General features: G+C 27.2%; 1 protein-coding gene across 1 annotated transcript; it reads left to right on the top strand.

Annotated features, from left to right (window-relative positions):
* The first annotated feature begins 310 nt into the window (after positions 1-310).
* Positions 311-6,366, top strand: LOC126554933 (uncharacterized). The gene is made up of 3 exons (XM_050209921.1): positions 311-605; positions 5,579-5,839; positions 6,068-6,366. Exons 1-3 carry the CDS (start codon positions 311-313, stop codon positions 6,364-6,366), a joined length of 855 nt encoding a protein of 284 aa, XP_050065878.1.
* The last annotated feature ends 6,580 nt before the right edge of the window (positions 6,367-12,946 follow it).

Here is a 12,946-nt window from a genome sequence, read left to right as displayed (position 1 = left end):
GCAGCAGCAGGATTCTAGTAGCGGCCTCCAGGATCAGGAGACAATTCCTCCAGATGGTGGAGGACATAATGGGATACAAGGAGCAGTTGGAGAGGGAGAGGCAGCTGAGGCAGCACGATCAACCGCGAATTCAGATGTAGTAGTAGTTAAGCTAATGTAGTTTTGTACGCTGAAAGCAAAGTTGAGGGGGTAGAGCCCCTCGTTTCTTGTTATTTCTGTTGTTGTAAGGTTGTTGCAGGGGGACTGTTCCTGTATTCAACCAACATATATTGTATGTTTATGAATAAACGATGCGTCCAGGGAGGCAGCAATGGGGAAACCTACTTCCCTCCCAGGTTTGCGATTCAAACCGGAAAAAAAAAAAAAAAAAAAACCTAATCATACTTCAGAAACTCTTAATACTTCAGGATTGCCTACGGCCTCATCTTCAGCATTATTTTCAAATCTATCTGATGATGTGGAACTAGCCTGCATGACTATGCCATCAACATCAAAAATATCTCCACCTTCCATTCTACATCACCCCAAAAATACCCTTAAGAGGACGTCTCACACCCGTATTTCGAGCGTCGAAAAAGCCTTTGCAAGAATTAAAACCACTCAAGGTACATTAACTTTAGGAAAACAAAAATTTTACACAACTAAAAAAATATTATCTGTGTTCTCTCAGAGAGATTTTTTAATTACGTAAAAAATGAGTAAGTTATAAGCTTATAAATATCGGCAATTTTTGTACATTTTCAAAAAATTATAAAGTAAGATATTTAAAAAAACTCTCTGAGAGAACACAGATAATTTTGTCCTTTATATTGTGTTGAAATTTGGTGTTCTTAACATTACTATAGTGGGTATAAATTTTGACGTAGCATGTGCTGCCACAACCGTGCAGTGGATAAAATCATCATTCATGATATCTACTTGTACGGTGGTAAGCAGCGTGCCGTCTGCGGGCTGCTAATGACTATTTCATTCTAGTTTTCCAAGAATACGGCGGCATAATTTAATTGTTGAAATTATATGCATTCTATATAAATATATATATATAAAACACTTTTTCTAATAATTAATAAATAACTACAATATTGAATGTACTCAATAATGTACATTTACTATACAATATACTGTTATTCTATATATATTATAATTTGAAATCCAAAAATAAAAATCTTTTGACATGTGTACTTTAAATAGTGTACAGAAAATACAAAAATATAAAATATTATACCTCTTAGATCTTAGTTATTCGTCTACTGTCTAGCGCTATTATACTCGAGTCTAGAGGCAAAGCGGTAGTTACTTTATACTTACTAGTTACATTAGTAATCAGCTATTTTTTTTGGTGCAGTGATACGTTTTAATTTGCATTTTGCAAATAATTATTATTATTTTTTAAAAATTAAAACATGGTACCAAAAAAAAATTGTGCTCAAAAACAAGAGTACAAAAAAAAACTATGGCACTCCGAATGAAGAACATTAGATTAAAAAAACGTGGTACAAATTTAAAGTAAGTAACAATACATACAATATTTTTAAATTTATATGAACTCACATAAATAAGGTAGATACTTCTGAATTTTTTATTTTAATATGCTCAATATAGACATCGTCTAGTGAAATATTATAAAATCAAACTAATATTGTTGTTTTTGGGTAAGGTTAATTTATTATAATCATAAATGCTATTATTTTCAAAACTAGTGAATTATAAACATTAAACAATATACTTGATAAAAAAGCTAAAAAAAAATGATACATTCTTCATGCATTCGCTCATAATTTATTTTGTAGTTTAAAATACGATTGATTTTACATTCTGAACGAAGTGATAAATATATTGATATTACAATAATGTGTGATTTTTTTTTGTTTTTGTGTCTGTGTACAGCATATAAGTAGTCGAAATAATGCTTCAATTTCAAACTTTGGAGGTAGTTTCCGATGTAAAAGTGGGTATCTTTGGTGCATTATAGAGGTAAAAAGTAAACATTTTCCAACATTTTTCAAAAAAATCGAGAAAAACAAAAAAAAAAGTGGGCAAGTGAGTACCGCTCTGCTGTACATTAGGTGCCGTATGGATCATTATTATATATTATAGGAGTGTTAAATTTGAATCCAATGATAGTTATCATTGTATACGAAAAACGATTCTGAACGAAGATGATTTGTTAGCCTAGGATATAATTTCTAGTGATTGGTGAAAAAGGTGGTTTAAAAAAACCAGCTTATACTAAAAAATATTTTGAAAATTAAATCACGTAAAGAAAACGCGAATCTTAATAACTGGTAAAATTTTCAAGTATCTACGACTTATACTTTTTGAATAATAACAAATATTTAAAATCGTTTGAGGATAAATCGTTATCGTTACGCTATTTCGTTAAAATTTAAAATTCAAACGCACTTAAAATTTTTCCTATAATGATGCTTCGAGTTTTCTCTATAGATACTTGAAGGTAAACTTATGGAAAACTTAGTGTTGTATTTTTAATCCTTAGTTATAAACAAAAAAAATTTTATGATTTTTCAACTTCAAATATTTCGCAAATATTCATAATTTTGACGAATTTTCGTCAAAATTTGAACTTCAAATGCTAATAAAAAAAAATTGTGCCTATGTATTCTTATAATTTTTTAATCACTATAAGAATAACATATGAGGAACTTTGTATTAAATTTTCAAGTATTTTGATAGGGCCAAAAAAATTTTATCGACACTTCAAAAATATTTTTTCAGAAAAATTGAAAATTTCAGTTGTCTATAAATAGCTCAAAAAAAGTCAAAATATTTTGAAATTTAAATCACGTAAAGAAAACGCGAATCTTAATAACTGGTAAAATTTTCAAGTATCTACGACTTATACTTTTTGAATAATAACAAATATCAAAAATCGTTTGAGGCTAAACTGTTATTTAACGCGGTTTTTGTAAAAATTTAAATTTCAAACACTCATAAAAATTTTTTGTCTGAATCCGGTAGAGTTTTTTTTACAGATATTTGAAGAAAAATGTATGGAGAACCTTGTACCAAATTTTCAAAACTTAGTTATAAAAGAAAAAAATTTCATGATTTTTCAACTTCAAAATTACTTGCAAATTTTCGCGTTTTCGACAGATTTCGTAAAAATTTGAACTAAAAACGCTTATAAAAAAAAATTGTGACTAACGATTTTTAATTTTTTTTAGCTACATTAAAAACAACTCATAAGGAACCTTGTATTAAATTTTCAAAACTTTTTGGTCATCCAAAAATTTTTTATCGACACTTTAAAAAAAATTTCTCAAAAAAATCGAAAATTTCAGTGGTCTATAAATAACTCAAAAAAAGTCAAAATTTTTTGAAAATTTAACTATATACGGATACCACTGACATTAACATTCGGTGAAAATTTCAAGTATTTTCAGTGATTAGTTTTTGAATTACAACCATAAAAAAAAATCGATTTGGTCGAAAACTGGTTTTGCGTAAAAATTGCCGTTTTTCCGTCATTTTTTTTTGGTTTTTCCCGGCGCTTTTGAAAACTATTGGAAATTTTTTACTTTTGACCCCCCAAAGTACAAACTACATTCACTTTCCTATCCGAAACAGGGTCCACTTTTTAAAATCGGAGCACTTTTACTGCTCCAAAACGTGGTGACAGACACAAAAAAAAAAAAAAAAAAAAAAAAAAAAAAAAAAAAAAAAAAAAAACACACATCATTGTAAAATCAATACATTCATCACTTCGTTCAGAATCTAAAATGACGGAAAAACGGAAAATTTTACGCAAAACCAGTTTTCGACCAAATCGATTTTTTATATGGTAGTAATTCAAAAACCACTGTAAATACTTGAAATCTATATATAGTCAAATTTTCAAAATATTTTGACTTTTTTTGAGTTATTTATAGACCATAGAAATTTTCGATTGTTATGAGAATTTTTTTTTGAAGTTTCGATAAAAAAATTTTGGATGACCAAAAAACTTGAAAATTTAATAACAGGTTCCTTAGGAGTTGTTCTAATTGCAGTTCAAAAAAATTAAAAATCGTTAGACACAATTTTTTTTATAAGCGTTTATAGTTCAAATTTTAACGAAATCTGTCGAAATCGCGAAAATTTGCAACTAATTTTGAAGCTGAAAAATCATAAAATTTGTTGTGTTTATAACTAAGAATTAAAAATTTAAAAATACAACACTAAGTTTTCCATAAGTTTACCTTCAAGTATCTATAGAGAAAACTCGAAGCATCATTATAGGAAAAATTTTAAGTGCGATTGAATTTTAAATTTTTACGAAATATCATAACAATAACGATTTATCCTCAAACGATAGTAAATATTTGTTATTATTCAAAAAATATAAGTCGTAGATACTTGAAAATTTCACCAGTTATTTAAATTGGCATTTTCTTTACATGATTTAATTTTCAAAATATTTTAACTTTTTTTGAGCTATTTGTAGACAACTGAAATTTTCAATTTTTCTGAAAATTGTTTTTTTGAAGTGTCGATAAAATGTTTTTGGCCCAATTAAAATACTTGAAACTTTAATACAAAGTTCCTTTTAAGTTATTCTTATAGCGATTAAAAAATTATAACAATACATAGACACAATTTTTTTTTATTAGCATTTGAAGTTCAAATATTGACAACAATTCGTCAAAACCATGAATATTTGCAAATTATTTTGTAGGTATATTTCATAAAAATTGTTGTATATGTAGCTAAGAGTTGAAAATTTAATACAAGGTTTTTCATAAGTTTAGCTTACAATTATTATAAAAGAACTTAAATTTTGTTGTATTCAGGCCATTAAAACATAAACCACCTTTTTCACCAACCACTAGAAATTATATCCTAGGCTGACAAATCATCTTCGTTCAGAATCGTTTTTCGTATACAATGATAACTATCATTGGATTCAAATTTAACACTCCTATAATATATAATAATGATCCATACGGCACCTAATGTACAGCAGAGCGGTACTCACTTGCCCGCTTTTTTAATAATAAATATTTAATATTCAATAATATATTATAATTTATAATGAATATAAATAATGATATGATAAGATATGATATCACTAGATATACAGTAAAGCGCGGTAAAATGTTTACTTTTTAACGGGCCAATGAAATTGGGTAATTTTATATGTAGTGCCGAGGCCATGTACACTTTGTTAATATGCAACCGGGATGGAAGCTGATGGTATACTGGAAGGGGTTTTGAACAGTGTTCAAATGCACGGTCTTAAGTTATAATAAACTCATAGGTATATTTATAAAAACATAATTTGTTATAAAATTATAATTATGTAAATACAATAAACATCATTATTAAAACCCCTTATAGGGCAGCGGGATATATATTTCCCACCAACACAAATAAAATCTTGAAGGTTCTGTTTCAGTAATTCACCGTTAGAGCGCGTCAAAGGAAATGTCAATATATCACTAAACTCAGAATTTTGTATACTATATATTCCTTTTTTTTTTAATTTTTTTCTCTATTTAGCTTTTTTTCTACGATTTAAAATATTATTATTATTTTTTTTTTTCATATTTTTGCTTTGCCCTATAAAGGGTTTAAATAGGCGATGGTGACAGCAGCGTTATCAAACGTTTGAATGATGTACTACCATATGGTCTTCATTTTACGGTTGAAAAAATTGAATGTAGGAACCATCTGTTACGAAATTCTTGTCAAAAATTGTTAGCACTAACCAAAAGAACCGAATATCCCGTTCATATAAGAAAATTTATACAAAACAATATTCTTCGATTTAGAAGTGACATAACAAAAGCTGTACAGCATCGTAAGACGAGTGATTTATCTATTCCAAACAAAATAGCAGGTTTAAAATTTGATTCATATTTAACTATTGTACATTAATTAATGTTTATCTAATACATTTTAATTGTAAAAATATAATTATATATATAGTTCACTTTTCAACTTAGTAAATATTTTTTATCAATTATAACAAATTAAGTGACAGTGTTGCTGATTATATAATTTTATCCAACAACAATTATATTCTTACATTCTATAATTATTTTTCTTTTGTTTAATACCCATTTAGATCTACGAAAAGATATTGAAAATAGTCCATATCACCGATTTGGACAACATGACAATTGTGACAGATATTTTTGTTCTGGTTCAAAATCCGGTGAAATAAATTTAGTCGGTGATGTAGAAAAGTGTGGATTAATGAGAGAAGTAAAAAATATTATTCTTCGTCTTGCTAATAATTCAAGCAGCCTGATTCAAGACGTTGATAATAATGCGTGCGAACAATTCAATAGTCTAATCAATAAGTTTATAGGTGGTAAAAGAATTAACTTCCCGAGTAGCATTTTGAGTGCATACAGCGTGTAAAGTACATTAAGTCGATGGTTTAAAGTACGGTACAAAACTGGTTCAGAGCACCGTGTTTTTCGAAAAATGAATACCGATTTTTAACATAGGTTTAACCGTGCCTTGTAAATGCTGTGGTCGGTTTAAACACCGTTTTTACTGTTCAAACTAGGCACATAAAACAGTGCATTTACAGTGCTGTTATCGGTTAAATATCAGTAGATTTGTTCTATTTTTAACCGTGAAATTTGGGTTTATTCCTTAGTTATATAACGGTGTTTTTGTGCATTTGTTTACTGTGCGATTTGTGTATATTTGTTGGTATTTCACCGTTTTATGATGCAATATCTTACCGTGCAATCTGTGTGCATATTTATTATTTAAATAACCTTCCAAACGTATTTTCTTTTTTCAAATATAAAATTATCTTTATAGGTATAATGTATCAAAACGCAATTATTGTATACATATTATATTTTAAAGATTTTGATTTTATTTAAAAATATAAAAGTGAAAAGTTATAACTAACAAAATAACATGGTTCTTATATATAAATGTAGTAAAAATAAAAATTGAAATACTTCTGCATCTAGTTAGACATAATTAACAAAAGAACATGGTCCTCTTAAAAATGTAGTAATAAATATTAAAAAAAAATAATAATAAAATTGTAATAGTTCTGTATGTAATTAGAAATAATTAACAAAATTACAGTCCTTTCATAAGTGTAAGAAACTTAACAAAATAAAAATTGTAATACTTTTTCTGTTATAAGGTATAACTAAACATATAAATTAAATCATGGATTTATTGATGTTTTTGGAGCATGTCGTAAATAGTTATCGAGAACAGATATAAACTTTTGTTCATCAGCTGGATGGACTCGTAACCCAGACAATGATTCTAAAAATTCAATTTATGGTAATAATACTTATGAAAAAAAACCATCTTATATATATTAGTCCTTACCATAAATTACAGAAAATAATTGTAAATCTATAAATTTTTTTTTAGTTTTGCCTTTTAAGCTATACATGGCCAACATAGGGTAATCAAAACAACAATTTAAGGCCTCTCTCACAGCAACACTTATTGACAATGCACCTACTTTTTGAAGCAAAAAACTTTTCTGAAACACAAGGAGTAATGACATACAATTTATTTTTAAATACTAAGATTTTTAACTCACCAAGTTTTCCTTAAGAGTTATGCAATCCTCATTTTCTCCTGATAATAAAGACTCAGGTATTTCTAGTTGTTCAACAGTCTTAACTGGTAACAAATCAATGAACGCTGTAGGTATAATTGGTATCGGAAGAGCTAAAGCTCGTGTTCTAGTATCTGCTTTTAATATTGCCTGTAGTTTGACATCCATACTTGACAAACCTTTGCACAGCTTAGCATTGGAATTAGATAATAGAACCATTTGCAGCATTAATTTTTTTAATGTAGATTTATAGTGTTTGTCATTTTTTTCAATAATATTAATCAAATTGATACAATTTTCTGTATGAGAGTTTTCTGAAAATATATTTATTAAAAATGTTTGGTTATAATTTTAGTTAATAATCATATTTTAGAGTTAAAATACTGCTAGTAAATAAGAAAATCTTTTATAAAAATAGTGATGATAAGTTATAATTTCAATGGGCAGGAACAAATTGACTATACTTAGATATTCAATATCAATTTTTTTTTGACAAATTAAAAATAGATGTTTCAAATTGATTATAGTATAACTCATTAATTTATATAATTAACATTGTTTATACCCCAATATTTTATTATGTAATTAATATAAAGTATAGTAAAATTATTTACCTTTCATTTGAGAAGTATTTAAAATAGCATCTCTATTTACATCCAAATCATCCAACATAGAACTATCGTTATCAATATTTAAAATTTCAAAATCACCTTCACCAGCTTCACGTACAAAATGATTGAACTCATTTATATTAATTAAGTTGCTTGGATCATTTTTGTTAGAATGTGCATTGGTAATACCTATTTAAATACAAATTATATTTAATAGATTAATTATTATAACTCAATTTTCTTGGTATAAATTAACAGTCAGTATTATATCTGCAACACATACTAGTAATTTGGTGTTTATCTATTTCTGGATAATCTAGTTCAGTTTGATTCATTGGACTATTAGTGATAGTGCTTATAAAATTTTCAACAGCATCACATGAACTCATATTGGAAATAGCATTTGAATTTATACTAGTATTATTTTTTTCAGAAACACAATCAAAATTGACATTTGTTTCCAAAACTAAAAAAAAAAATATATAATATAATATTAATATTAAGTCAAATTAAGAAAATAAAATAGGAAACCAAAAAAAAATAATACCTGAAACTTCTGGTGGCTTTGGTAAAGATAGTTGCAAATTATCAATATTTTGTAAATTGTGGTAGTTTGGCTGTGGATATGTTTTAAGTGGCAACAAACGACGTTTTCTTCTATTTCCCAATTCTTCTTCATCTGTCTCAGAATCAATTTCTGACCAGGTTTTTGAGACTTTCCTAGCTTTAATTTCTTTTTCTGTACAAAGTTATTATTATATAAATATTATTATATTATAATATTTAGGATAACTTACCAAACGGTCCAGCAACTTTCATTATATTGTGATTTGTACCATCATGTTCATTTATTTCTGAATGTTGTTTTATTAATTTTTCAATTTGAGTTGATGTAAAATATCTATCTTTCTTATCAAGTTGTACATATGGAAACCAACATATTTCATCACTTACTATCCAAGATTGAGGTACATGCTCTACTTCATTTGTACTAGTAAATATTACTACAAACCAAGATAAAGCCCTGTATAATACAAATACATATGTAGATACATTATATATTATATAATATATAAACGGAGTATAAAATGCTATATATTATATAGATTAGTTAAAAAAAGTACCTATACTAATTATACTAAATAGATTCAAGATTATGTATACAAATATATAGGTAAAATTTAATCTAAAATAATAAATTATAAATTATAAGTTATATCTAATTATTATTGTTTTTTATTATTTATTTATTTATTGTGAATAGGTATTTTATACTTTAATTAATTCAAAACACAACTAAAATATAGAAAACAGGCGTTAATTATGATTTAAATGTAATTTTACTGCAAATGTAAGAATGGCAAAATTATTGATGCTGAACTATTTGGAAGTGGTAGATTCATCATTTTCTCCTTTATTTCAGTCAATTTCCAAGATTGAAGGTGACTAAGATTAGAAACTTTATGGATGTGGAGCAATGATGAAGAACATGGTGTTGTAAAAAATTCTTCTTTTTTTTCATACTTCCGTCCAACTACTAATATGCTGCTGTCAAATTTTGAAGTTGTAAAATTTTCTATTTTTACAATATCCTGGTTTTTCATTTGAACACAGTTATCACTTTCATTTAATTTTAAAATAAACAAGTCTGTTTTCCAACCACTGTACTGTGGGTCACAACTATCATTAGTCATTGGTCTAATTTTAAGTTTGCAATGAGCATTAAATGGCCCAGTGGATTCTAAAAATTCTGGTTTCTTATTTAACTGCAACTGTTTTTCTTCAACATATCGTCGTATAAGCTGCTGCAATGGTTTTGCACCTGTTTTAATTTTTTTTTTCAAAGGTTGCATAAAGTTTTCATATGGAAATGCTGAAAAATTGTTAATAGACCCGAATATTTTTGTATCATCTGCCAGATGAAGAATAATATGAATATTATGAGACATATATGATTTTCCATAAATTTGACCAAATGAAATTACAAAATGTTGTATTAGTAGTTTAGCATAATCTCTATATTCATCAGATAAATTATTCAAAGACAATAATCGTAATGCAACACAAAGTTGTAAAAAATGCTCATAAATTTCTTTACTGAAAATACCATTAAAAAGAACCATACCACTGTATAAAAGAACTTGGCGTAATTCTGAAGCTTTCCACCTACTAGCATCTCTAAGAGGGTGTTTTCGATTGTCTTTATTTGGTGCTCTTTGAAAATCATGAGGAACATATTTACCTAAGTTATTTAATCTTTCATCTAATGCAGATATAATACCATTTGGAAGAGTTGATGCATGACGTTTAACTCCTGTCCAAAACATTAGAAGTTTCTTCATTATACCAATACAGACACAATGCATGTAGTCAAAAGGTATTGAAAAAACAATATCAAATTTTGGTATTGTAGTTATTATTGTTTCACCAATATGAAATTCTGAGTCAGAATAAGATAAAAATTCATGGTGTGATCTGAGATTTGAATCTATTTGAGTAAAACAAACACGGTTATTTTCATATTCACCTTTAACACAACATCTTAAACAAGATTTTTTTCCTGTATGTCCTTTAATATTTAATAAATATGATTTTGCAGGTGTATCACATATTATAGATTTTAATTCAACATAAACATGTATATTATTATACACAAAACCATTATTAATAAGGTCACACAACTCATTAACAAAATCAAGTATATATTCATTACAGTTTTTTGGTTTAGATTGACCATAGTAAACACCAATGATAAAAATGTTAGGCTTCTTACTACAAATGTTTGAAAAAAATCCTAGAATTGGCCACATTTGGCTAGGTGGATTTTTTTGAATTGGTAATCCATCTATTCCTACACTTAAGAACAAAGTTGACGGTAAAACATGATTCATTGTGATTAAATGTTGTATTTCTTTTTTAATTCCAAAATGGTAATAAATTCCATCTTCTATATTTTTTACTGGAGTGGTGATAGGGGTTTTTAGTAATGTTCGAGAATCTTTGGGTAAATAACTAAATTGAGGAAAAGCAGATAAACTAACTAACAGATCATTTAAAGCTGTATGAGTTATATTGTGGCGCACAGCTCACAAGGCAATTATTGTGTCAAGTTCCTCATTACAATTTATTTCCTTTGGATCATCTTCTTCACTAGAAGTGCTTACATCATTGAAATCTTTATCATAACTTTCATCAGACTGAAATCTTTCATCTATGGATACAGATGGAATATGATTAAAACTTTGTATAGTTGGGTTTGTAAAAGCAGAAATTAATGACTGGTCTTCATTTTCACTACTCGATGAACATAATTCATTAATTTGTTGCATAGCTCTTTTACGATGACGATATCTAGTAGATTTAGACCTATCATAAATTTATACAATATAAGGTTAACAAGAGAAGCGTAACAAATTATTGCAATACCTAGTTATAATATCAATCACAGCAGTATATTATATTGTTTAAATTAGATGTGTTTTTCTTAATCTGAGAATGAACAATTTATATAAGTATGTTATACCTATATGTAGCTACATAATATTATTGTAAGGTTAACTTTATTATGCTGACAAAAAGGCTAAGTATATATTATGTAACATAAAAACTCAATCACAACTTAATTAGGTATATTTCTGGGTTTATATCTACTGATTACTGTAGGTAATATACTAAGGTAGTAGGTACAGTAGAAGTTGTCAAGTAATATGTTATAAACACTCTATAAATGGTTATAAACTTATCACTTATACATACTATATTAACTCACACAGTAGAATCTTATTATATTAAGGTATAGTAACGGAAAAAATAGTATTTTGAGAAATCGAATTCACTACACTAGTACACTATATATTTATTATAAACAATAATTTTTAATTAATATATTATATAATATTAATATGTATACTTACATTTTAGTACTTTATCAAAAGACAAAAATGATGTTATGAATAATATTACGAATTATATAATATTATATAATGCAGTAGCTTCACTGGCTGCAGATGTGGAGTTGATCGTTGTTCTGTTTTTCAATCCGGAATCACGATCAAAATCACAGAATAAAACAATATAAAATATGATAATAATATAATATAATATTATAATATATTATGATCAAAATATACTGCCGCATGTAACAAAGATTACTATATATTATATATATATATATTTATAAATAATATAACGAATAACGATTAACGACACTAAGGCCGACTCGGACAAACAAACGTGTCTGATTGGTCGGCGTGAAAATTACGTTATCACAGATTATATGACAAACATAATCATTGCCATGTTATCACAATACAACCAAACAAAAAAATTTAAAGAATTAACACTAAACCACAAACGGCACAAACCACAGGTATTACCTATTAATTTAATCCAGTTATTCATTAAGCGTACAAGAATAATTAATTACGTTTAAAATATTAATTGATAAAAAACGGATTCGTAAAAAGTCCATAAATTAAACTGCATCATTCAGCGTCAGTAATACTGACCATGCACTGTGGTAATAATGTTTTAAATCACTGTTAAAACACCGTTTGAATACCCAATCTCTGAACTATATACAATGTGTTTGTACATTTTGTACGAACCGTTTATATTCCGTCGGTGCATCACACAACATCTGCACCGTTCAGTGTCGAAAACACCGACCATAAACCATAATATAATTCTCGGTTCAAAAATTGAACTGAAACATTTTGACTGAACTGTTCAGTGTCTGACACACCGACTATGAATCATTATATAATTTTGAGTTAAAAAACTA

This window comes from Aphis gossypii, unplaced genomic scaffold, assembly GCF_020184175.1.
Source record: "Aphis gossypii isolate Hap1 unplaced genomic scaffold, ASM2018417v2 Contig00649, whole genome shotgun sequence".
In the NCBI taxonomy this organism is placed as follows: domain Eukaryota; kingdom Metazoa; phylum Arthropoda; class Insecta; order Hemiptera; family Aphididae; genus Aphis; species Aphis gossypii.
This window is presented reverse-complemented; position numbering and strand designations above follow the sequence as displayed.